General features: G+C 43.0%; 2 protein-coding genes across 8 annotated transcripts in view; one reads left to right on the top strand and one right to left on the bottom strand.

Moving 5' to 3' along the window:
- RECQL5 (RecQ like helicase 5) overlaps positions 1 to 16,971 on the bottom strand; it is a 111,271-nt gene extending 94,300 nt beyond the window's left edge. For 2 of the 6 annotated variants that reach the window (XM_053301464.1, XM_053301465.1), the window contains exons 1-4: positions 16,639 to 16,816; positions 14,124 to 14,245; positions 4,985 to 5,503; positions 2,331 to 2,436 (exon numbers count right to left, since the gene is read on the bottom strand). In XM_053301464.1, the coding sequence (XP_053157439.1) occupies positions 2,331 to 2,436; positions 4,985 to 5,503; positions 14,124 to 14,245; positions 16,639 to 16,768 (877 nt within the window). In that variant the 5' untranslated portion in view covers positions 16,769 to 16,816. The other 4 variants (XM_053301466.1, XM_053301468.1, XM_053301467.1 and 1 more) reach the window with 4 other exon arrangements.
- A 31-nt stretch (positions 16,972 to 17,002) lies between these two features.
- SAP30BP (SAP30 binding protein) overlaps positions 17,003 to 27,264 on the top strand; it is a 63,898-nt gene continuing 53,636 nt past the window's right edge. The window contains exons 1-3 of one of the 2 annotated variants that reach the window (XM_053301470.1): positions 17,003 to 17,254; positions 19,159 to 19,268; positions 25,487 to 25,534. In XM_053301470.1, coding sequence (XP_053157445.1) covers positions 17,140 to 17,254; positions 19,159 to 19,268; positions 25,487 to 25,534 — 273 coding nt within the window. In that variant the 5' untranslated portion in view covers positions 17,003 to 17,139. The remainder of the gene's footprint in view (positions 17,255 to 19,158; positions 19,269 to 25,486; positions 25,535 to 27,264) is intronic. The other variant, XM_053301471.1, reaches the window with a different exon arrangement.

The following is a 27,264-nucleotide window of genomic DNA, read 5'->3' as shown; positions in this document are numbered from 1 at the left end:
CAAACCGAGTCTTTGGGACTGTTGAGGGTGCTTAAAGCCCTTGGTGTTCTGCTGACCTTTAAACTGGTTGTTATCCCTGGTTGGGCCTCTACGCCAGCCCCAGTGGAAACAATCTTGTCTAGTTTGTCCACTGGCACGAAAGGAATGAGAATTACAAATGGAATTGTTTGGCAAAATCTTTTTTGCTTCTCTTTGACAGTCGAAGAGGGCATAGCCAGCATAGTGTAGTGGCTAGAGTGCTGGACTAGGACCAGGGAGACCCGAGTTCAAATCCCCAATAGCCATGAAATTAGCTGGGTGACTCTGGACCAGTCACTTCTCTCCCAGACTAACCTACTTCACAGGGTTGTTGTGAGGAGAAACCTAATTATGTAGTACACCACTCTGGGCTCCTTGAAGGAAGAGCGGGATATAAAATGTAAAAATAAAAATAAATAAATAGCCTTCTTTTCTTTTGTCTCAATTAGGACAGGGTCCAATGCTTCCCCAAATAATTCCCCCACTGTGAAATTAGAGGTTGCCAAGTTAGACCTGGACTTGCGATCCACTTTCCAATTTTTCAACCAGATGTGCCATCTAACTGACACATCTGCTGCCAAGGCGCATGCAGCAAACTACAAAGAATCTAGACGGTATCTGCCACAAATGACTCAGCCTTACGCAGTTTGTTAAGTCCCTGCAATGGGAAAGGCTAACAGGGGCTCTCGTTTTGATTTAATCTGTCTAGGAGGAAGTGAGGAGGAGCAACCTGCTGTTGTATGCATTCCTTAACCTCTGCTGGAGAATAGCATTATTTCACCACTTCGCTTTAGTCTACCTCTATAGCCACATTTCATAGAGGTTTCTACCATTTGGTTTTACAGAAACCAACATTGAGTGTCTATTCTCCAACTCAATTCAAGCACCAAAATAATATTGAACAGTTTTTTGCAGCAACTTATTAATATTGTGAAAGTCTAACACACACACACACACCTATCTCTCCCCTCTGCCCCCAGTTTCCATAATAAAAGATATAGCCCCTCTAGTTAGCCCAACACAGAAAAGCTTACACACTGAAGGCGAGATGGATGGGTGTTCCAAAAAGCCTCTGTCCCTCATCACCATTAACTGTCTAGATAAAGCTTCTCACTCACTCTTCCCCTCTCAGTGTACCCAAAAGGCAGTAAGTTTCTTCTGCCTAAGCAAGCATCTTGTAGTTATTCAAAACTCAATTATTTAGTCTCTTTTCCAAGGGTGAAGTGTTCCAGCCATGTTATCAGGGAAAGGAATGCAGTCTCCAAGTCTCTCTCATACTGGCAAGTATAGCAATGTAGACCAGAATTCTCAAACACAAATGTTTCCAGGCACATAGGTCCATGCATGCAAAATAGCTACTCATGTCAAACCATGAAGGCAAGTTAAGTCCAAACCTACATTCATCCATGACACTAGCCTCCCCAATACTATTTGGAGATGGCAACTGCTAAAAAGGGACAGAGGGAAGAGGGCACTTGCAAGGGATTCTCGCACTAAAATGAAGCAAGGCGACCCAGGATAATCAGGGAGTGTTCCTGCGGAGACCCAGGAGGAACTTCACATGTGAGGTAGGCCATTTTCATAGCATGCGTTCTTGCTTCTCAGTCTTTTCAAGACTAAGGTTTTTCATAAGGCCGATTCTTATCAGCATTACAGCAGTTATGGTCTCAGTCTGACAACTGTATGTAGTGTCATTTTTTGAAACTGGAAGCTTGTGCAGGCACTTGTTCTGTTACACACATTTGTACGTATTCGTAGTCATAGTCATTCTGTTACACACATTGATCTGGCATTTTCAGGCACAATAAGTAGTAATACGTTTATTGTTATAACCACAATATGCAAGTTCGGTCCCAGCACCTCCACTTGAAAGAAAAAAGGCACCCTAAAGTAACACACTAGGGCTGTCTTTCTGAGATGTTGGTGGGGAGCTACCAATCACAATACGTTATATGTATCAGCAGCCTGAAAGTATAATGCAACTTCTTATTTTCATGAATATTAATCCAAATATATACATAGTTAGCATCCCTGTACACCTATACTTTGGGGAAGAGCACACACCTGCACTCCTATCTTCCCATCAAGCAGTTCTTTCACACAGTGCCAGTCCACAGATTATTTCTTTTAGTTAAAAAGACTTAAGGACCCTGTGCTTGATTTGCAAATTCAGTGTGCTGCTAAATTTGTACCCTGATGTGAATCTAAAACTTGCCAATCCCTGGAGATCAAATAAAGCTGGCAACTCTTCTGCATACGGGAAAAAAAATTTAAATACAAGGCAGCTGACATGTAGATATAGCTTTCACTACCTGCATGATAGGCCTTGGCTCTCACTCCTCTGTAGCTTAGCTCAATAGCCACCTGCTCACAGACTTCTCTCATCCTGCAGTAGACAATTCCACAACCAGAGTAGCCCTGAACAGGGAGAGCAAGAGTAGACAATATCAACTGAAGTGTCACAAGGAAATCCAACAAAATTACCAGACAATGCTACAGATGTAAGCTACCAAAAACAATGGTAACATTGGCTGACATCCAGAGTAACCATCTGCTGCAGAGCTGTATCCCTGTGCAGAGGCTGCTCTCAACTCAGCCACAGTCTTCCTGAGTAGAGTGTGTGAGGTGTGTGTGTGTGTGTGTGTGTGTGTGTGTGTGTGTGTGTGTGTGTGTAAAGAATGAGTTTCCCTGCTCTTCCCTGCCACCATAAGTGCTCTTAGCCTTTAAAAATTATATCCCCTGAGGATCATGTGACCCTCAAGGCACATATTGGAACACGACATTGGAAATCTTGAAACAAATTCAAAGCTTTATGTGGAAATATATGCGTGTGTGTGTGTGTGTGTGTGTGTGTGTGTGTGTGTGTGTGTGTGATAAATATATAATATTTATATTATATATAAATACTCAATAAAATATATGTACCCTCTCACACACTTCCTAAGGATAATCATCTGAAAAACATTAATTACAACTTTGAAATTGCTGGACTTGCCTAATATTACATTGGTGTCCATTCATTGTTGCCAATTAATTTTATGAAACAATGCTGGACATCCAGACTAGCATTGTGCACATGCAGCAGTGAGAGTTCCAGACTACCATTGCGCTGTTACTTGAGCAGAGGAGGGGCAATTTTGCCAGTGTTCCGTGGCCGCTGAAGCACACTATGTATCATCAAAATAGGTCTCTGACAGTCACACAACCCTCAGGGACCAATTTTGACAATGCACAGTGGGCTTCAGAAGGCATGGCATACTGGCAAAAGCTGCCCTTGCCCCGCTCAAGCAAAAAGCACAGCAATAGTCTGGAACCCGCAGTGCTGCACATGTGCAATGCTAGTCCGGATGTCAGCCAATGAAATTTTAGAAGTGGCAAATTTTCCATGGAAAAATAGTTTTCCCACCTCACATCTCCGGCCATTCAGCATGCTATGCAAGTTTTGTTAAAATCCAAACTGGCCGAGTTTTCTGGAACTTAGACTCAAAGTGCCCAAGGATCTACTTGATAGAACAAAACCAATTTTATGGAGAGCCAGCATCATCATATAATAGATGAATATTAGACTAGCAAGATCAAGGTTCAAATTTCTACTCAGCTATGACGTTCACTGCATGACCATGGATCAGTCACTACTACCTCTCAGCTTAATACACCCAACAAGGTTGTTGTGAGCATAAAATGGGGAAGGGGGGCACCAAACACACCCTTGAGCTTCTTGGAGAAAGAGCTGAATAAAAATACAATAGCAATAATAATATTACTAATTCTTCAAACTCAGCCTCCTAGGGCCAACAAGCAGACTGAGACAATATCCAACAGGGACTCACTAACAACATGGTTTCAGTGAGGGTGGAAGAGAAAATGAGCTAACACGTGAAAATGATCAGAAGCCTGGTGATCGAATTATTTTTAAAAGGCCTAGTCCCATTGAGTATTATTGTGTATTTGGCATGCATTCTGGTCATTATCATTGTGATTAAGCTTTACTGAAGTGGGCATTTTGACCAGTGTCAATTTAACATACTACATACAATTTGAATCGAGAGGCCTAAATGTAGCGTAGTTGTTTTGTTTTCCCCGCAGTCACTGAAGGAAGATTCTGGACACATATGAGCTACATAAATGAAGTATTAACATTTCTTTTTAGTTATACTTTTAAGTCTTAAGTGACTAAGGTTACAATCCGATGCAAACTGTCTTGAGAATAAGCCATGCTGAATCTATTTCTGAGTAAACATATATAGGATTGGCTGTAGGGCTGTAACTCCTAGGAACAATTATTTGCGAGTAGGTTCCATTGCCATCAATGCCACTTATTTCTAAGTAAACACAGATACAAAATTTACATCAATCATGTATCAGTGAAAGTTATCTTGCAGTTGGTTCCCTAGGTTTAATGGAGGAAAAATACCATTAATATGCTCTCTTTATAGACACAGAACAGGCCATTCAGCATTTAGTGGCTGACACCCAGACTAACATTATGTGAGACCAATAGGCGAAGGGTAATTTTTGCCAATCACCCCTTCCTCCTGCCCTGCAGCCCTCTAAGCCTCACAAATATATGTCCCTGAGGGTGAGAGACCCTTACATATTTTTGGGAAGCACAGGCAGTTGATTGCCAAAATTGCCCCATCCCCTACTTGCAAGTGTGCAACAGAATGCTGTGTGCATGACATCATTCTGGATGTCGCCATTGTTTTGTGTTTACCTTTTTTCCATGAAGTTATTGTTTTTCACTATGTGGCAAGAGGTAACTACTGCATATGGAAATGTGTTCGAGTCTACTGTTCTCCCTTACAATGTAAGTTGTCCAAAGTTTATATGATACAAGCAGGGCAGAAAACATTAGATAATTTATTTTATTTATTTATTTAACATATTTTATACCACTCCAAACTTATGTCTCTGGGAAAACTTACGCCTCTAGAATTAAATGAGTTTTCCTAGAGATCTAACATACCCCAGAGGCAGTCTTCTGCCCAAGAGCCTTCAGACAGAAATCCTTCAGGTTTTCATAGGGATCCATTAAGAGCTCTTTATACAGCACATCATAGAACAAGTTGGACCTAAAGCAAGGTGTCTTGAAGGTGGCCACAGGTTGCTTCAGCTTCAGTGATGCTACAATGTCATCTTGGACCCGCTTGGTAGCTGTGGCAGTCAAGGCTACACATGGTGTGTTGGGTATGCGACAGCGCAGGGAGCCAAGGCGCAAGTAGTCTGGCCGGAAGTCATGCCCCCACTGGGAGACACAGTGAGCCTCATCAACTATCAAGTAGGAGAGAAGATTTCGAGAAACCAGAATCTCCAAGGTGGGCTGAAAAGAAGAGGAAGCTGCCATTTCTGGCGTGATGTACAGAAGCTTTGTCTGAGGTTTCTCACTCATCAAGTCAGCTAGGATGGTCTTTCTCTCCTGAGCAGAAATCTTGGAGTTAAGAGAGCTTACTCTGACTTGGAGTGACAGCAAATGATCTACCTGGTCCTGTGGTTAAAAGACAGAGAGCAAGCAATTATAAAGAAAACTTTGTTTCCTCTAAACAGCTGCAACACAGAATCGACGAAGTTTTACCAACAGTCCTACAGTTTCAAAAACTCATCCACAGGCTTTATTATTCTTTCTATAATCTTAAATCTTACTATTCTAAAAAGGAGAGAATGGGTTGGGGCCCTTGGGGGCTCCGCTTTCTGGTGCTTGTATGCCAGGCACCTCTGACCTAATCAAATATCAGGACTTTGCACCTCTGTTTAATTGTTCAAAGTAGTTAAAATGGGTCCGATAATAAATTTCATTGCTTTCTGTAAAGAAACTAAAGACAAAAATACTGAAAAACAGGTTGCTCACCTGTAACTATTGATCTAGAAGTGATCCGTTGCAGTCATAAGAGTGGGTTCTACGCCTGTGCGGAACCATTCAGGCAGAATTGATTAGCTCCTCGAAGTGCTAAGCCCCACCTCCTGCAGGTGGTGCACTTCCTTAGTTTGGGCGATACAATCATTGTAAGGATTCAGTTCATGGTTTTTATAAGGTAAGTAGCACTCCATGTTCCATAAACACACAAACTGAACCCCTGCTAATTTGCCAGAACCCCTGCTAACTTGGCAAAGAGGCACCTTTTAATGTGTTAGTTCTCTTTATTTAGCAGGGGGAGAGTAACTGGCCCTATCCACCCCCAGCACAGTACCTCCAATGACTGTTGCTGGTGTCTGTCTTATGTTTCTTTTAGATTGTGAGCCCTTTGGGGACAGGGATCCATCTTATTTATTTGTTATTTCTCTGTGTAAACCACCCTGAGCCATTTTTGGAAGGGTGGTATAGAAATCCAATAACTAACTAAATAAATAAAATATTGTCATTTGCATACTGCTGCGGGGTTGGCAGGAGTGTCTTATGACTAAAACAGATTACTTCCAGATCAATAGTTACAGGAAAGAAACCCGTTTCTCTGGATCGTGATCCGTTGCACTCATAAGAGTGGGTGACTAACGAGCTGTCAGGCTGGAGGTGGGTGCTAAGGTAAGACCCTTTTCAGCACACCCCTCCCAAATTTGGCCTGAGCTGCAGAGCGAAAGTCCAAGGCATAGCAGTTAACAAAAGATATGCTCAGAGGACCAAGTTGCTGCAGTATGGATGTCCCTGAGCCTAATGCCGGCCATACGCCCTGGTAGAGTGGGGCCCTTGGGGGCTCCACTTTCTGGTGCTTGTATGCCAGTTCCATAAGCCAGTAGGATAGTCTTTGTCTGGAAATTTGGCAACCGTTAACTTTGCCCTTGTAACCTATAAAAAGGTGTTTTGTCTTCCTATAGGGCTTGGTCAGATTCAAGTAGAATAGGAGTACACACCGTACATCCAAGGAATGCAGTGACCGTTCCAGAGGTGTTGTCGGATTTCAGAAGAAGGTAGACAAGACAATGTTGTTATTGATATGGAAGTCTGTAACCAGTATACATCTAACTCAGGATCCAAGCGAAGCACTACCTTGTCATGAAATTTAGAATAGGGGGCATCAATGCAAAGAGCATTTAATTCGCTCACCCATCGGGTCGACGTTATGGCTAGTAGAAAAGCAGTCTTTAGCATCACAAGTTTAGGAAGAGCTGTCACCATGGGCTCGAATGGAGACTCTGTTAAAGCTGACAGAACCAGGGATAAACGCCACTGTTCAGTGGGCCAACGGATGGTTGGTAGAGGTTATTTAGGCCTTTTAGGAAACTCTTTGAGTCCAGATGCGAGAAAACTATCTTTCCGTCCCATCCGGGATGGTGAGCAGAAATGGTGGCCAGATGGACTTTGATGGAAACATTGGCCAGCTTTTGCTGTTTCAGAGTGATGAGGTATAGCAATACCTGATGAGAAGTAGCAGCCTGAGGCAGGAAGCCATGCTTTTCTTTTCTTTTTTTAACATTTTATATCCCGGTCTTCCTCCAAGGAGCCCAGAGCGGTGTACTACATACTTAAGTTCCTCCTCACAACAACCTCACAATACTTAAGTTCCTCCTTCAGTAGGCTAGGCTGAGAGAGAAGTGACTGGCCCAGTCTCACCCAGCTAGTATCATGGCTGAATGGGGATTTGAACTCGGGTCTCCCCGGTCCTAGTCCAGCACTCTAACCATTACACCACGCTGGCCTTTTGTGCATACATCCTAAAATGCTTCCATTTACTGTTGTAATTGACATGAGCAGATTTCTTCTGGTCATTGAGAAGGAGGTCATTCAACAACCTATCCTCCAGGTTCAGAGTTTTCAGGTCAGGGTGGCAGAGCTTTCTGCCCTCCTGTACCAGAAGATCCTCGCATTGAGGTAATTGTCTGTGCGACCCTTCGACAGTGAGTGCTTGTTGAAACCATGGCTGTTAAGGCCACCATGGAGCAATTAATATGCAGTTTACAGATTCCTGTAGGATTTTCGCCAAGACCCTTTTCAATAGAGGATGAGAGGGGTGGGGGATGTATAGAAACTACATCCCCCCAGTTGAACTGGAAGGCATCCCCTCTGGAGTTGAGGCCAATCCTGGCCCTCGAGCAATACTGGGAGCACTTTTCGTTTTCTGATGTGGTGAAGAGGTCAATATCCAGGGTCCCCTAGGCCTTGAATAGCATTTGGAGGTATGCAAGACCGACTTCCTATTCATGCTGTTGCAGATAGATTTGCAACCTGCTGAGGCGATCCGCTAAAGTGTTCTCCACACCCTTGATATGGATCACGGTCAAAGTCAACCACTGCGCTATTGCCCAATTTCAAATTTGCAGGCTTAGCATACAAAGGGAGCGGGAGACTGTCCATCCCTGGTGGTTTAGGTATGCAATTGCTGTGGTATTGTCCAGGCTGATTTGAATTACCTTGCCTTTCAGAGATGGCTGGAAGAACTTCAACGACTGAAAAACTGCCAGAAGTTCCAAAAGGCTTATATGCAGTTGGCGCTGGGTCAGAGACCATAGTCCTTGCGCTTGAATACCACTGCAATGGGCTCCCCAGCCATGGCGGAATATATCCACTGTGACCCAGGCAGATGGCTGAGGTACCTGGAAGGGGACTCTCGACAGTAAATTGACTTCCTTGCTCTACCACTGAAGAGAAAGCAAGACTGGCTGAGGAACTGTCAGACATTTGTCTGCGCGGCCATATTTGGCTGGAAAACTGAAAGAAACCAGAGGTGAAGATGTCTGAGTTGCAGCCTGGCATACTGTACAGTGGAGCTGCATGACACTATGAGCCCTAGCAGTTTCTGCACTTCGTGAACTGTGTAGGCTGAGGTATAAAGGTGGCAATCTGGGACTTGATGCACACGAAGCGCTCTTCGGGCAGAAAAGTCCATTGTGATTCTGCATTGATGAGGCCCCAATGTAATCTGTCCTTTTGACTGGATGTAGCCTGGACTTCATCCAATTTACTTAGATGCCTAGATCCTCAAGTAGGCTCAGGGCTGTCGAAACTTGCGAAGCTAACTCATTTTTCCACTGTCCGGCCAGAAGCCAGTCAAGATATGAAAAAATTGTCAACCCCTGCGCCCGGAGGTGCGCTATAATTGCAGCCATGCATTTCATATATACACGGGGGGGGGCATTGCCAGACCAAACAGCAAGACATTGTATTGATAGATGTGGTGCCCCACTGTGAACCTGAGGTACTGTCTGTGATTGCATTGGATCCCAATGTGGAAATACCATCTCGGAGATCCAACGTTGCGAACCACTCCTCCCCATGGAGCAGAGGAAGGATGCTTTGCAACGTCACCATACGAAACTTGCGCATTTCCACATGACAGTTCATACAACTATAGGGCAAGTTCATCCACATGATGGTTCATCCAACCATAATCGGCTGAAGTCCCTTGTCCTACTTGGGAACCTGAAAGTAGTGGGAGTAAAACCCTCGTCACTGATCTGTCCACCAAACCAGCGATAGTGCCTCTTTTCCTAAGAGAGCCTGAACGTTCTCCATCAATAATTGGGATGCTGCTGGTGTGAACTTTGATGAAGAAAAACTTTGTTTGGGTCTGGTTCGGGCCTAGTCAAGTATCTAGGCTAGGCCTGTGAGTTATGAACTTCAGTACTGATGCAAGGGTTGCTATGGTAACATAAAGTATCAATATGCTATTTTGAGAGAATCGAAAGAATTGGGACAACATATACCCTTGAGTGTTAAGAACTGCAGGCAAATGGTGATTGGTGCATACTCTCAATGTTACTAGCTATATAGTCTGATGTTTGACCTTTACTGTAATTGCGTAACTGGTTATGTTATATGCTCCTGATTGGGGGGAACTTTACAATCCTTAGTTTGCATAATGCTGAAACTATGTTCTATTATGATTGGTTCAGATAGTGTGCTGTAAGCGGCTAATTGGTGGGCCTATATTTGCATTAAGATCTGTATGTATAAAGCACTTTTGCCAAGTCTACTGGGACTGGGTGTGCTAACACCAGGCATGTCGTGATAATAAGCCCTGCACCTGATGGATGGTGTGGTCTCCGCTCATTAAAACGAACTCCTGGAGATTTCTCCAACAACTTGATCCCACTGAATGATGGTAGAGTTGTAAACCCTATTGCATGGCCCATCTGGACTATGCGAAAGACCTAATGGTCTGATGTTATGTTGTGCCATGCTAAGGCATGACTTGCTGGCCTGATGTTGGGGGCGGCTAAGATGGATTGAGCATTGAAAATTGGTATCAAGAACTCATGAAAAGGTTGATCCAGATGACAGGCCATGCAATAAAATATGCTGTTTTCCTGTGTCAGAGTTTTTCAGACGCAGGCCCTGAGAATTCCTCGCTTTCTGATTAAAAGGTTTCCTATTAAAATGCTGATAAAGCTTACAGTAGTATTTCTTTCCCAATTGTTTCTAAGAGTATTGTTGTCTGCTCAACTAACAGTATTTAGAAGAGTAAATCTGGAAAGGGGTGGTGAATGTCTTTGCCGTGAATCTGGATTTTTTAATGGACTCTATTGTGGAGTCTGTAGACTCACAGAAAAGACCCATGCCATCAAATGGCAGGCTCTCCGTTCTGTCCTTCACATCTGGTTGGAGAGCAGTGGATTGCAGCTATGCATGCCTCTGCAGAGAGACTGCAGTTGCCAAAGTGTATGATTCAGTTTCTGCTAGGTGTTTGGCATTTCTCAACTGCTGCCTAGTAAGGAGGGTAACTGTGGCATGAATTTCATTGAACCTAGACAAGAATTCTTCTGGGGACAAATTGGCTTGCTCATTAAAAAGAGAATTCCGTAAAGAATGGAGATATTTGGCAAAACACGCAATATAATTTGCAATTTTGACTGCAAGACAAGAAGTTGAGTAAATCTTGCGACCCATCACATCTAACTTGCAACCCTCCTTGTCCCCCGGGGTGGTATGCCTCCTCCTGGTCTTGGAAGAGGAAGCACAGACCACAACTACCGAATTGGGAGATGGATGGTTCAGGAGAAAGTCGTTTTCTTCCTCCTGGATCCTGTACAAGTTTTCCAGGCATTTGGAAGTAGAGACAGAAGTCTGGAGAACCCCCCATGCAGCTTTGGTAATCACTGGGAGCATTGGAAGGTGCCCTGGTTGTGTCTAGCAGTTGACCTGAAAAACTTGTAGACAGGATCGTCCACTACCTCTTTCTGTTACTTGAGTTCTAAACCCAGTGCCATAACCATGTCACTGATCTGACAGTGATAGGATCACATCTCATTAGGAGAGACATCCTCCTTGGGAAACACATTGACAGGCAAATCATCAGGTGCTGTGAAGAATCGGAGGAGGAGGTTGCAGTGCATTCAGAATCGTAGTCATAGTAAGTATGACCGTCCATGGGGCCAAAAGGGGCAAGTCCCTTCTTCCTTGTAGTAGTCTGTGTCATGGAAGACATGGTGTCCAAAGTTACTGTTTGAGTAGGCTGGCTTTTTAGTGGAGGGGCTTTCAGAGCTCCTACAGTCTGTGTAGAGGTAGAGGTGAAAAGAGTTGTATTGGAAAGTACTTCTAGGTGATCCCACCTGGATGGAGTGACCTGAGTAGCCATGGAACCACGACATAAACAGGCATGAGATCCTCTAGTGGAGAGACCACCTGCATCCAACATCTGATGTCAAGGTTTCCAGAACCTATAGTGTTGGTAGTCCTGAAGGAGACCCTGTGGAGTTGGTCTGACAAGGAAGCATCGCCTCGACCTCCTTCCTGGAGAAGGCCCTGAGTGGCAACATAATCCTGCACCACCCTCCAGGTACACAGGCTGTTGGTCTGCACAGTAGAGACAAGCATGGACACCATGCGAAGAGCATGAACAGCTGAAGGAGTCAAGTGTGCTGACAAGAAGGGTCCAGCAGGCAACATCCTAGGCATTCTCGGGACCAAAAGAGCAGACACATCACCATCGGCATAGAGCCCGCGGCTAAGAAAACCGTAAAAGGTGGACGCTGAAGGGGTACTCTCACTGGAATCTAATATGTTGAGCATCACCAGGATCCAAGCCACATCGTAAGTGTTGACATCAAAAACAACTGCCGAGGTTGAAGAGTAGGGATGCACCTGTTGCATCAGGGATGCCGGAAAAGGAGATTGTAAAGGAGTCTTGGCAGGAGACAGTCACAGTATTGAGACGTCAACATCGAGGTTGGTATTGATGCGGGCATCGACGTCTAAGCCGTAAGGAGAACACAGTGTTGAGACAGTCGTAGTCAGTGTTGAGGTCGAGAGCAATGTTGGTTGGACACAGGAGAGAGATGGTGTCGTGAGAGTCATAGGCTCTCTACGTCGATACTTATTGCTTTTATCCCGATGTTTGAGAAGAGGCACGTGTCTTGTTCACAGTGTTGAGACTTATGGCACTTACAGTGCATGGAGTCCAAAGGCAGTTTCGGCGCTTTAAATGGGGCGTTGGAACCCGATGCCATGGCCCTTAGAGTCAATGGTTTAGACTGCACCTCCACAGTCCACAGCTTCGGCTTCGATGCCATGCTTGACGTCGACGGAACAGGCAGGTGCACAGGGCATTGGAGTGCCAGGGTGAAGCACCTTGTCATATAACATGGTCCGAAGGAGTAGTGCCCTATTTTTGTGCTTTTGGTGAGAGAAAGTGAGGCATATTTTGCAGGTTGATGTGTTATGCTCCTCTCCAAGGCAAAAGAGACAGACAGAGCTCATAGTTGTCCGCCAAAGGGAGCTTAGCATTACAGCGGAAGCAACATTTAAAAGTTTTTTTCTTACCCATGAGGGGAAAAGCAGAGAAAAGAGAAAAAGATACTTAAATTTCGAAGTCAAGAGTCCGTTCTGAGTCAGTGCCATCAAAGTCTCTCCATCAGTCCAAGTCATAGCCAAAAAAATCCGTCCATTTTTCCTTTTTTTTAAAAACACAACTATTTGCTAAAGAATAGTAAAGTCCGGTCCGAGTCAGAGGAGTATAGCATGAAAGGTCTCTTTCTTTTCCAGAGGAAAAAGTTCCAAACGAGGAGCTCACTGTCTGAGGTGCCGACACAATGGCGGTCAGAAAGTAACTGAGAAGCAAACGCTAGCCCACCCAAATTAAGAAAGTGCATCACGTGCAGGGGGCGGGGCTTAGCGCTTCTGTTTGAGCTAGTCAATCCTGCCCAAATGGTCCCGCCCAGGCACAGAACCCACTCTTATGACTGCAACAGATCATGATCCAGATCTTGAAGTTACAACTATTGGCTGACTATGGCAGAGAGTAGGAAGTTGTGTTGATGCCTTATACTCTTATTTCCATGGAACTCTTAATCATGAATAGATATCATATTCACAGATAGATAATTCTGAACAATTTATATCCTCAGTCATTCAAATAGCTTGAAGATATTCAAAACTAAGCAGTTTTCTTAGTGTTTTCTCCTACACCTTCTCTTCCAGCCCACACACCAGCAACTGTCTTGCAGAGCTTCCCCTCTCATGGCAAGTGTTGTAAAGTTGAAACAAGACAGCAATTTACAAACATCATAAACGCCATCAGAATGCTTTAAGTTGAAGACTTTCTGGAACTGAAACACAACAAAATATAAATACTGAATTGCCCAATAAAACCACTGGCTAACATCGAGAATAACATTTTGCATATGCAATGGAGGAGAGGCAATCAGTAACATCCGAGATGACTGAAATAGAATAAACTACCTAGTAGTTGAATTTCTCATACTTGAAGTGCTTTTTTGCAAAATTCTGAACAGTAACTAACATCCAGATTAACGGCATGCCAAATAACATTTTGTGCATACATCAGAGATAGGTGTTTTTTGTCAATTCCTCCTCCTTCTCTTAGCAGCCCTCTGTCCTCTCAAAAATATGTCCTTGAGGGTTGCAGGACTTTCAGAACATATTTTCAAGATGCAAAGAGGGCTGCAGAGAGAAGGGGGAGATGAGCAAAAATTGTCATTCCCTGTTAGGTGCGCAAAATGTTATTCAGCTCGCATATTAGTCTGGATGTCAATCACTGATCTGAATTTTGCCAGCAAAGCACTACAAGTAAGAGAAGTTCAGCTACTAAGTACTGTATTCCATTCTATTTCAGTCATTTCAAGCGTTACTTTTGTCTAGAAATGAAACACAGTAGGTTCCTCCCGAAAGCCATCTCTTTCACCCCTTTACAGATTTCTCACTTAACAGGCAATGTTACCTGAATCAGTGCAATTAAAGGAGAAATGACAATGGTGATGCCTGTTGACAGGACTGCAGGAAGCTGGTAGCATAGAGATTTCCCTGCCCCAGTGGGCATGCAAACAAATACATCTTTTCCCCCTGCAAAGGCAATAATGCAGCATTCAAGACTTTTTAAAATGTTATATCGTAAGTTTCTCTGGACCCTGCTCAGCAGGACTAGACACCACATTTTCCCAGGATAAAGCAGATAGCTCTTAGAAAATATCTACATAAACACAGTGCTTATAAGGTGGCACACTTTTGCTAGTGAAAAATAGTAACACTCTGGTTCAGAAAGTCCTGCACTAGAAAAATGGCAGATCAACTACCTCTGTCGGGGGCTGACAGGGGCACATACTGGCCATAAAACCCCCCAGAGACAAAAGTTTGGGGAGGTGTACAAATTTGATTTTAAAAACAGTTCAGAAATAAGCCATGCAAGAGTTACTTTGCAATATCACATTGGCAGATATATGACCAAAATCTGAATGTGGAACTTCTCTACACCACCCTTCCAGCCCCCAGCTGGAAGAACTATCTGCACTACATCTTTGGTTCCCTCTACTTCTCAAAACTAGTATAATACATAGGATCATGCATTAAGTTAGTAGCCAAAATTCAATTTGTTACTCAGCTAGGTAGCCTTAGGCAAGCCACTCTTTCTTAGATAGAACTACCACTTCACAAGGTGGTTCTTAAGATATTTCTTAAAGAAAAAGGGACAAGCAGTAAGAAAGAGCAGAAATACTAGATCACACACAGGACTGATTTATAACTATTTCAGAAGCCACCACTCTTAAACCTTAATGCTAAACCATGCTTTGTAGATTATAAGGAGAGAGAGAGAAAGAGAATACTGCAGAAGTATTAATTATTTGACAATTAAATCTGACATGTCTATTACTACATGGGTCTGAAAGATTGCAAGTGGACAGAAGTCTCCTCACCTTTCCAAAATGGATCCAACCTTACAGAATCCAAAAGCTTTTTATAACTATTAACAGCTGCACACTCCCTTGACAGGAAGTCCTACTGAACTCAGTAGAGCTTAATTCCAAACAAACATATTCAGAATCATGTTGCAAATCTAAAAACTTGTTAGAAACAGGAATTCCTGTAATCAATGAAAGGTGAACTAAAACACAGAGAACTTAAATGACTGACAGCACAATCCATGTTCAGGAGTAAGTCACACTGTGTTTAAAAGGACTTATTCCCATGTTAGTGCATGTAGGATTGCAGTTGTGTCCAAGTATTCACTCTTACTTCAGAAGTAACTTTCTTAGGAAATTGGTAAAAAATATATAAAGCCTAACAAATTTGGCCAGTTTGCAGAGGAAAACTCCAGTTATAAAAAAAGTTCCACATAGAACTCATACTTTTAAGTTGCGGTGATTTTCCATCAAGCATTATTAATGATGTAGAACCAAAATGATCATGCAATGCCAGGAAGTATAATTTGTCATTGGTGTTCTGACTTTACAGAAACAGGGAAATGATTGAGTTCTTGATAAAACTCCAAATTTCTTCAACCTTACTATACACTGCAAATAAATGGATTTATTTTTTTTGAAGAAAGCTGGCTGCAGTTTACCTTTTACCACCATCATAGTTGCGGTTTCCTGTAATGTGGTCTTGAAAGAGTCAAATCCAAAGACTTTTTTCAGAGTTCTCTGAACTCTGTCTTCTAGTCTTGTGGAAGATTTGTCATTCATCTTATATGGGGGTATTGAAGATAATTCAGTGTAGGTGTCTGTAGAAGCTCTTAACAAAGTTATTTTCTGCAACAGCAGCCATCAAAGTTTGTGTCAAATCCAAATCTCAGCTTGGCATCTTTAAACTTCATTAAGATGTATCTGGGTTCATCAATGCCTACAGTTTTCTTTTGGAAACCAAGACAAGTGAATTCAGTTCTCTAATCTTGAAAAATAGAGAACAGTACTTATGTAAGAAAATCAAACACATAGACATAGTAGGCAGAAAGTTATCTAGAAATGAAAGAGAGTCTAGTAAAGGAACTAACAAATTTCTGCCTGTTTTCTGAATACAGGTGTAATTAATGTCTCAAATCAAAACACCTTGCTTCCTATTTTCCACTACAACTCTTTTAGGGTGGGACTTCCTTTCAGTTACATCAATCTTTTCAATGGCATTTTAGGTTATTGTGTCTCAGTAACCCCAGACCTCTTTCTGACAACCATAATATTCATCTAATATGTTCGTTTTCAACCTTTGGGAGAGGGAAAAAGAATGTGAGCCCCTCCACCCCGGCACCCAGTAGGAAAGAAGCCAAATCACCGCAGTCATTCTGTAGCTGCAGCACTAAATTCTGACCACTTTTTAATCTCCTTAGTCGCATCTTTTTATTATGCCTCTCAAACTAGTTTCTAGCACCGACATATCAGAGAAACCTGGATGGGGAGAGCCCCACTTTCGTTTAAGGAATAAACCTGCCCAAGAGACGAACTGCTCCCACACAGTTCCTAGCTTACCCTCCCACTTGAGAGAATGAGGACCACTCACTCCCAGCCACAGCCTTGCAGGGGCGAACTGTTTCACTTTTACAGAATCAACAAACGTATTTCTCCACGTCTCTCGAAATTCTTCAGAACTGTTTTCCATCCGCCATTAGTCTAACCGCTTCCCGCCGCCCTCCAGTTATAAATGTGAACCTACACCGTTTCCGGCAGCAATCTAGAGTCCCCCCTCCGCGCCGCTTGAGCGCGGCATGATGACGCTATATGTGTCATTTAAAGAGCCGGAACACCTAAATATTATGATTCCCGCCCCGGCAGAGCTGAATCGTACAAAGCACTATATTTTTCTTCTCCACGCCCCCCCTTGAAGCCCAAGTACAGGAAAAACGACTGGCGTATTTGGAAGGCTTTCAGGCCCCGTTGGCAAGACAGAATGGTTGCTGTGGCGACCGCTTGGTGCGCCCACGTCACTCTCGCGCGCCGGAAGTAGACTGATTGAGACCGCAGAACAGGGAAATGGCGGCTGCGAAGAAGAGCGTTCTTTCTTCCTTGGCAGTTTATGCTGAAGATTCCGAGCCCGAATCCGATAGTGAAGCCGGTGGGGCGGGGAGTGAGCGCGGAGCGGGCACGGGTGAGGCCTTGGCGGGGTGATGGGGTGGGGGTGGAGGAAGCGGAGCAATAAAGGGTGCTGCGCCGGTTGGCTTATCCTTTTCCATTGAGGGTCCGTAGGACTTTCCTGCCATATCGAGGGGGAAAATGGTTTTCCTTCTATTGAAGGACTAGCAATTTTCAGCCCGTTAGATAAACGGGCGCTAGTAGACCACCCCCGCCCCCCCGAGTGCGGCCGCCAGCGGGCCCAGTCCTTCCCAGTCCGCCCCGCCACCTTCGGCCTCCCCTTTCTGGCTTCCCCCGCTGCCTCGGCCGTACCTATAGCTCCGCCGCCACCTCGCCCATACTCCCTTGGCGACAGGCCGCCGCCATCGGGGGCCAGTCGGCCAGCTGCTGCTGCCTCACCCGCACTTGTGCCGCCGCCATCGGGGCCAGTCGCCCGCCACGGCCACCGCCGCTTCACCCGCATTCTCGCTGGCGGCCGCCGCCGCCATCGGGGCCAGTCGCCCCGCCGCGGCCACTGCCACCTCTGGCCGAGGCCGTGGCTCCCCTGCCGCCTCGCCAGCACTCTTTTCTCGTTGGCGGTGGCCGCTTCTCCTAGGCCGCTGCTTCCCCTGTTCCAACATGGCCGCCCGTGTCTGGGCGGCCGTGTCTTTTTGGGCTGATCTGGGCATGCGCTCCGCGCATGCCCAGATCGGCCCAAAAAGACACGGGCAGCACGGCCGCACGCCGAAGGCTTTTATGGTATAGGATGAAAGAAGAGGTGGCATTTCCTGAAATACTGAGCTGTTTTTCATATTCTCACTGGATTTTGTTTTGAACCCTTGAAGGTATGAAGCTGCTTGATACTGAGTCAAGCAGTTCGTACCTCATCTAGTCCAATATTTTTAGCTGTACTGGTAGCAGTTTTTCCAGGTCTCAAGCAGAGGTTCTTTCCCAGCGCTGCTATTTGAGAACCAGGTGCTGAGTTTGGCGTTTTCTGCATGCAAAGTATAAATCTCTTCAAGTATTATAAAGACTGGGAATACTTTGGGCCGTGTTGCATCTCGGAGAACAGACTCAGAACCACATCCTGCTGTCAATGGTTATAGCCTTTGCCTGAAGAGAGAGATGCTGTATTCTTGCTCATATTCATCCTCTGATCAGAAAACTGGGGTAACTCAGCATTTTGCAACATGGGAAGAAACTGTCCATGTGTACATATTTGTCTCTTCAGAAAACAGTGCAACCATGGACAGCAAGGGATGGTGCTTCTGAGTGTGCTTGTGGGTGTGCTGTACATGAGTACAGTGTCCCCAGTTTTTATAATGTCTGAATAGATCACACGAACCCTACTACAGAGTTATTGTCTATTTTGCAAGCATTCCTAGGAACATTCTCTATTCTTTCTTAATCTCCCCTGTTCCTCCCATGTAGTGTTACCTCTAACAGGGATTCCCAGATGTTGTGGACTAAAACTCCCATAATCCCCAAGCAAAAGCCATTGCAACTGGGGTTTCTTGTAGTCATCAACATCTGGGAATCCCTGTTAGAGGGAACACTGCTCCCATGTTATAGGATTTGGTAGATAACAATTTTTATTATCAAATATCCATAACTAAATTAGTTTCTTATACAGATGTTAACACATTAGAGACTTCATGAGTGAAGAATTCAATATCCACATTTTTAAAAAACCAACGCTCAATTGTACAGCTGTAGGATTCTGTCTAACAGAGGTTGTGCAACTGTAACATTGAGATGTTTATGTCCTATGGACATGTAATTGTTGGGATATAGCACAACTAAAAAAAACACTAGAATTGCAGTGTTTGTGTTATGTGTACTGATAACTTGATATCCACTTTTGCATATACTGTATTTGGACTGGAATACCACATTATTGCTAAATCTTGGTATCTTTCTTGCTCATTTGGAATGGATTAGAAGAAAAAGGAGGCTTGGTGTCGGAAGACTATGGAGAGGATGATTTCAGTAAGATTGAGGGAGAGGAGGATGGTTACGATGAAGATGACGATGAAAACAGCAGACAATCGGTAGGTAATTTGTCATTATATTGTTTGGCTTAATGCTAAGTATTCCACTTTAAAGCTTCAGGCTTATGAATAAAAACTAAAATTCAGGCATGCTGACTCCTTATCTTTCCCCCCTTTCTCTTAATTATGCACATACTCACGAGTGCTTACTCACAAACTGCAGTCCTTGAGCTGTTGTTGGCCTAGAATTCCCATCATCCCCAATGACAATAGCCAGTAGCCAGGGATGATGGGAGTATTAGGCCAACATCTGCAGGAGAGCCGCAGTTTGACATCCCTGCACTAGTGTGTATCTGCCTACCACAGATCTGCTTATAGGGTTTCTAGTTTAAATGTCAAAAACTACAGCATCTTATGGAGCTGGTATGTTACAGAAACTGGAGTTCTGTTAGTTTAGAACACTATATAGTACAGAACTGTACTGGTACTAATTTCTTTTGAGCCAAAGCAATCTACTTATATCAGGCTCTTTGATATGCAGTACTTGCTGTAAGTAACAGTGTCACACTTCTGTTCATATCTTTTTATAGACAAAATGTATGAGTTCCAACTTTTGTGGTATAAGTGGCCTGCACTCTGGACTAGCTGTAAAAAGTTTTGTTTTTCTCCAGTTGTAAGAACAAAGTGATTTCAAATGAACTGGTTACGGGTTTCTTGGCATACGTTTTCTAGGCAGAGCTAGAATGTGGGTGTTCATTTCCACCTAAAGCTTGAGAATGTGTTCCTTTCTACCTTGTAATCAATCAGAATAATGAACTGCACCACTGTTCTCTAAGATGCCATTTTTGGCCCAGAAAGCTCTTTTTGCACTGTTTTGTATCTACACAAGAAGGATAAGAGAATGACAAGTATGGAATTCTTAAGTTGTATTTATGCTTGTGCATAACTTAATTCTGTATGTTTCTTGAGGTGGCTGTGGATGAGTATGCACTTTGCGATTACATATTGAGAAAGGGAACCTGCAACAAAATGCTGTAGAGTGTTTATAGTTCTATCTGGTGAATATCTCTGGGGAAGAGTAATCCTATCTATCTGAAAGATCCTCCTCTCACCATTTCCTATTCTGCACACAGGCACGCTCTCCACTTTTCGAATACTTCAAACCGTTTTTCAGTCATCAGCTGAAAATGTTTCAGACTCTGTGTACATGCATGCTTGGTTAAAAGTAAGCCTGGCATCCCAGCAAACTTTATGCAAAGTCATCACACTTGCAAGCTGTACATTTATTTTGGAGTAAGCCTCATTGAACTTGGTGATACATAGGGTTGCACTAGTGGGGTGGGATGGGGGGGAGGCAACAATCTTCTAATCCCAGATCCCTGTGGTTCTCCATGCTGTGTCTTAGCTGTTTAGTTAATGGGGTGCATTGCAAAGGGGACTGTGTGTGACACTTCAGAATCTCTGGCATGTCTGTAAATCTGTCAGGGGCAACACTAGTATGAACAACTTCTGCCTGAGGGAGTTGCTTAGTCCTGCCTCATTAGCCTGTCTTTGGAGAAACTGAGAGACGGGTTGATTGGAGAGGATACTGCTGCTAAATCTCCTGGCCTTGGAGTTGTGTCCCTGCCTTCTCAGGAAGAGAGCAAAGTGATATTTGTAAAACAAGAGAGGACTTTCACACATTTCTCACAATTTGAGGGAAATGATGCCCTCTTGGGGGGGGGGGTTAATTGTGGAGATAATGTACTTCTGCATAACTTCAGTTCTCCCAGGTAAACAAAAGCCTTTTTGTTTAACAGGGAAGCCTGTTTAGCTTTTTTGGTGGGCCTGCTTGTGCTTAGAATAAAATCAGCCACTAGGTTTGCTGTTAGAGGGAATTAAAGTAAATAATGTTAAAAGCATCTATTAAGTGTACAATGAATAGTACAAAAAAGAAGAAATTTGTACTAGCATAAATTGTTATCTTCCCAAAAAGGTTCCTTGATGTCATAAGTATAACACATTTTTTAAAAAAAACAAAAACCAGAACTTCTCTGTGGGTCGTTGTTGCTTTGGTTACTCCTAGTTCCTAATTCTTGAAGATTATGTTTAACTTTAAGATGATTCTTAAAATGCTATTGTAATTACCGGATACTTCAGTGGCAACTTTAAGCATGTTATTGTGGCAAACATTTTCCAAAATATTTTCATTTACATTATGTAATCATTGTATACAGCCTCTTTCATCTGGGTCATTTGCATTTCTGTATATAGTTCTACTGATTTGGAAGAAATTCCTGCTGCTGTGCTTGAATTCTTGTCTTCATTTATGTTGCATTTGTCTGCTCTGACAGCATTGCTTGTAGATGCTGCAAGCATCTTGTGGTTTCGATTTGGAAGTTACTATATCTTTGGGAAGTAAACTTGATTTATCTGTGGTTTGAAACTGTTGTGTTGCTCCTATAGAGAATGAATGGGTAATCTGTTGAGGGGATGTGAGGAGCCAATATCACATGTGTCATGCTGCTGTCTCATATTTCTGAGTGGCTGTGCAAATGGTGGCACTGTTGGTGTGGTAGGGCAGGTGAGCATTCTACTTGCCCCTTCTGAAAGAGCCTGTTCGGACATTACTCCCCTACACTTTCCTGTAGATGCAGCAGTTTAGATTGAAATCTTGGTTTAAATTGCTAATTTAAATCATTCACCAATCATTTATTATTTAGATGCTTCCAAAATAAATCTGTGTATTTTATTGGTTGCTATAACAATAAAAACATGTTGATTTAATGTTGGTTCATTCCAAAAAGTAGGTCTTGCATCTCTTTGTTGCACTGCTTACATTTGCCACACTCTTTCTTTTGCCCAGGGAATGAATTTCTTCAAAATATTCCCAAATTGGGTATCTTCTATTATCTGCTGCTGGTTGCTGTAAACAGGTACTGGTTGGAAGAAGTGCCAGAAGGTGTTTCTTCTTTCCAGTGTTCCTTTTCTGTTTTTAGTCTGCCTCTTCTCCTTTGTCATATAACTGCCCTACTGCACCAGTCCTCCCCTCCCCACCCCCCAAAAAGTTATTACTGTGCAGGTCTATTAGATGGACGTGTCCATGTCATTTGATAGTCATACATACATATTTATAATTGTATTATGTTGGATGACTGCATGATACAACTAGCTTGCTGAAGCTAAGGTCTAGGTCTGGTCAGTGCCTGCATGGGAGATTGCCTGGGAACCCCTCGAACACAGTCTCAAGTCCCATTATGGACTTGCAGAGATCAGGTAGTTGCTAGGCATAAAATGGTAGTCAAAGCTTACCCATTAGGGATGTACATGAACTTGGATTCATGCACAGGTTTGGAGCCAAACCGGTTCAGATGAGGTCTAAACCGATTTGGCACCACTTGGGCAGGATGGGGGGGGGATGTCGTGAGCAGGATCTTTAAAAAGGAGGAGAGCAGGTTCTTACCTGCTCTCTGCTACTGCATGCGACTTCCTGCTGCAATGGTGCTCTCCCCAAGAACCTGCACACAGCACCGGGATGCACATGTCATTCGCACATGGGTGGGCACCATTTTTGTGGTTAGCAACACAGACACCATGTGTGGGTTCTTAAGGGGCGAGACATCTCAACAGGAATTTGCATGCAGCGGAGGACAGCAGGTAAGGACCTGCTCCCACCGCAGGTGGAGGCGGTTACCAACTACAGCTGGTACAGCAGCTGCAACCCTACTTGGAGAAGTCGAACCTGATCTCAGTCACTCATGTGTTGGTAACATCCAGATTGGACTACTGCAATGCGCTTTACGTGGGGCTGCCCCTGAAGATTGTTCGGAAGCTTCAGCTGGTTCAGAATGCTGCCGCAAGGATGCTCGATTCAAGTCACTTCATGAGTATCACACCCATTCTGCGGCAGCTTCATTGGCTACCGGTCCACTTCCGGGCTGGATTCAAGGTGCAGGTATTGAACTTTAAAGCCCTACACGGCTTTTGGCCAGGGTACCTGTTGGACTGCATTTGCCCATATGAATCTGTCAGGGCCCTCCGCTCATCATCTCAGGCCCTGCTCATGACCCCGCCACTAACAGGGATCCATTTGGCGGGGACTAGAGACAGGTCCTCTTCCATTGTGGCCCCTTGGCTTTGGAAGAGCTTTGCCATGCTCCCTCCCTCAGTGTTTTTTTTTTAAAAAAACACATCTTAAAACACACCTCTTTAAGGGGGCTATTTAATGCTCCATTTTTTTTTGTTATATCTGGTAGTTTCTTTAGCTTCTTAAAATTTTCAGTTTTTAGCTTTTAAAATAAACTTTAATTTGAACCTAATAATGATTGTGGTTTTTAATCTGACAACTTTTTTTGTTTAATGTATTTGATTTTATTATTTTCATTGTATGTTATGTCTGTCTTATTGTTGTGAGTGCCCTGAGCAGTAGTGCACTGGAGGGGCGAGGTATAAATATTTTAAATAAATAAATAAATAAATGATTTTTTAAGATCCTGCTCGCCACCACTGTGCCCCACCCCCAGTGGCACTGAGCCAGTTCGGACCTCATCTGAATTGGTTTGGTTCCAAACCTGTGCACGGACCTCGGTTTGTGCACTTCTCTATTAACCATGAGGATCAGAGGATGATACCTGTGGTGATTTGCCAGCCCGTTCCGGACGCTCTGTATCGAGCCATAATATTAGTGCATAAACTACTAAGCTGTGTAATGACTGATGAAGTTGTTGAACAGCAGCCTTTCATAAGATGGTCATGAGTACAGTTTTGAATCTTTTTTAAAAGCTGATTTAATTTTTTTAATCTATCTTTTAAAAAATAAACAGTTTTTACCTGTCTTGACAGATAAAGTGCAATTAGGAGCAGCTCTTTGGCTCGCGTCTTCCCTTCCCACTTCCCTCATTGTGTATAAAGTAAATGCTGAAATATTTTTGTGAATACAGGATCACTTCACACTGTGGATATTGAAGCCACAGAACAGTTTAAATAGCAGCAGAATTGTTTGCGCCCACTGCTAATCATGTTGCATGTGGAAAGGAAAGTATCTTCTGGACAGTTCTTGAGCAGTGAATAATGTCTACTTTTACTGATTTCCTTGATAGTGAAGATGTGTACATATCTTTGCCTTAATTGTTGAAAGAGGAACTTTGCCTTGAGGCACGTGCCACCTGTGTCCCAGGCTAAAGAATAACTCAGGGCAATCCTTTTGTAGGAACAAAGAGGAATTGAAGCCAACTTTTTGCTCAAAAGTTGAAAAACATGCCTTTTTTCCTGCTGCACTTAAGTCTGAATTTGGCATTTTTCCGTATAGCAGTGTAAGCTGAAGTAGTTGTGCAAGCTGTCTTGATAATGGTATTGATTTAAGCTTGCTTTTGAGAGCAAAGCATTTTTGTATTGAGCGGGATTCTCATTTAATAAATCTAGTTTATGTCAAATGTCCTTTAAAACTGTTTTTTGTTGTTGTTTTTTAAATTGCAGTTCTACATACTATGGTGACTAAAGTGCTATTCAGTACTAGGTAAATCTTAGGCAGATGTATTATTGGGGAAGGGGGGATTTTTCCATAACTGTGATTCTTTATTTTTCCTTTCTCGTCTAAAATGGCAAATATCCAGTATAAAAGCCAAGTGAAAAGTTGCATGTGACAACCTCAGCTGATGAAGCCCAGTTGGTATTGTGGTGACTTTGGGGGAAACTAGTGCCTATTGCTGAAAGAGAATGGAAGCTTTAGACAGAAACTTTTGTCAAAACTATTTGCTGCTGATGTCATTTTAGGATAGCCGGAATATGCTAATCTGGAATGTTGCGACTCATTTTTGTATTTGTTGCATTGCATCCAACTTCTTGACATTTCCGCTTTGGAAGTGTGCATTCAGCTGATTTGGAACTGTGCTTTGTAGGTCATAAAATAAAAGAGTTAGAATTACAAGTGCCAGCCTATCTAGATCTCTTTTGTAAATTCGCTCTTTTCCATAAGGGCTATGTTGGTATAAAAGACTGACCCACCTGACAAATGCCTTTATTTTTCCTACCTGTGTGTTGCCTTGTTGTACGTTTTTTTAAATTACCCATTACACAGACATCTAGAATTTACATGGATGCTGTTTGCTTAGAATTAGTGTTGTCTTGTTCTTGCTGCCTTTGGACACTTTATCCAGGGGAAGGGGAAGGGGTTGTGAGAACAGCTCAGTGGAACTCAGAGGATGACATTGGGCTATTAAATGCAAGCCCCTTGCTGCACATGCAGGAACTTGCTGAGCCCACTCTTTAAAGCTTAATCCTGTACATTCTTTGTCTTGTAGGAAGATGACGATTCAGAGACTGAAAAACCTGAGGCTGATGACCTAAAGGTATTTGGAAGAGTGTTATGGTTGGGTGGGAATATACCACAAATCTTTATAGCATGATTTAGTTAATCATTTGTGTCATCTGTTCTTAGCAAGTTGGTGTTTAATCTTGTTGGGAGGCATGTGAGAAAGAATTCTCAAAATATTTATTAAAAGCCCACATTTTAAAAGTTGGAAGAGGCAACCTAGCTAACCTTCCAAAGCAGAAATACATTGGCTATGAAATCACGTTATGTTTGGCTTGAGTTCTGGTGCTATGTTACACGATTGGTCAAAAATACTGCAGTTGTCTAAAAAGCTATAGCATAGTTAAAGTAATTTATTGTGAATCACCTGCATGAACACCTTTTACTGAAGGATACCCTATCAATACAGTGGTGTAGTTTAGATGTAACATTGAGCCACAGTTGTGTCCTGCTTTGCACAGTGTCCATTAGGCTTGGGCACATACTTCCTCCTCGCTTATGCACACAAAGGGAGACAAGATTCTATTTCCAATCTTGGCCAATCTTGGCTTAGCCAGGACCCCTGATTATGTCTGAACTAGGAAATCCTAGTTTATTCTAGCCAAAGTTTTCAAAATAAACCAAGATCACCCAGTTTAGATGTAATGAGAGATCCCAGCTTGCTTTAAGCCAGGATTAGAAAAAGAATCATTCCTCCTGTCACAGCTGAAGGGGAGTGGGGAGGGTGCGCCCAAGTCTAGGCAACATTGCATGAAGGCCGGATTCAATTGTGGCTCCATGTTCCATTTTAACTGGGCCACTGTATATAATCATGGGGGCTGCAAGTTACATTTGAAATGGTCCAGTGCTTGGGACTGATTTAGGTTAGGCCTTAATAAATAAATAAAGTGTAAGTTTTAGTGAGTCAAATGTCGCACCTGGCTCCCTAACACACTGTATGGCATGATCCATGCTGCTCAAGCAGTCTTTGATTCAAGAAAAATAACTCATATGCTCAGTTAGTATCAGTTTTAGTAGCTATGTTTGCCATATTCTGAGGTATGCTAAAGATACATGCTTCAGAAGAAGCTGAAAATATGATGGTATTTCTTCAGTAGTTTTATGTGACAACCTACATTACCAGAACTGGAACTGGGATGAAAGTTTTTCTTGATTGTATATCAGTGATTTGCAGTACAGTATGTATAAACCAGTGAGAATGAAATTCAGTGAAGATATAAGGTACAAACAAAAATGCATATTAATTGTGGATTTCCATTTATGAATTTTGGTTATATTTTTAGAGAATTACATGAAATATTCTGTGCATTGTTAAATACAGTTGTCTGACTACATAAGAGCTGTATGTCAGATTTCTAGTTGTTGCACTGAATAAATTGAATGCCCTTCAATCTTAAAAATAAGATATATGTCCATACAGCTTTTTCATTATTGTTTATATCATGTTTGCTATTTGTAACTCACTTTAATCCTGCTTTTGTTAGCCAAGTGAATTGTCCCTTATACTATGGAGTTCAACATACAGACCTAATTACACAATTTCCTTTTTTTAAAAACCCATTTGATTATTTATCTCACTAATTCTCAAGAAAATAATTGTAGGTTAAAGTAGTTGTCCTATCTTTATAAAATAAAAAAGCAAGTTTGAAACATGTGAGTTGTTACTAGGGCTGTGAACAGAACCAGTGAGGGCCGGTTTGACGGCAGGGGTGGTGGCTTTAAGGGCAGGGAGGATGCACTTACCCCGCAACCCCGCCGCATTTCTCC

Source organism: Hemicordylus capensis, chromosome 2, assembly GCF_027244095.1.
Source record: "Hemicordylus capensis ecotype Gifberg chromosome 2, rHemCap1.1.pri, whole genome shotgun sequence".
NCBI lineage: Eukaryota > Metazoa > Chordata > Lepidosauria > Squamata > Cordylidae > Hemicordylus > Hemicordylus capensis.
This window is presented reverse-complemented; position numbering and strand designations above follow the sequence as displayed.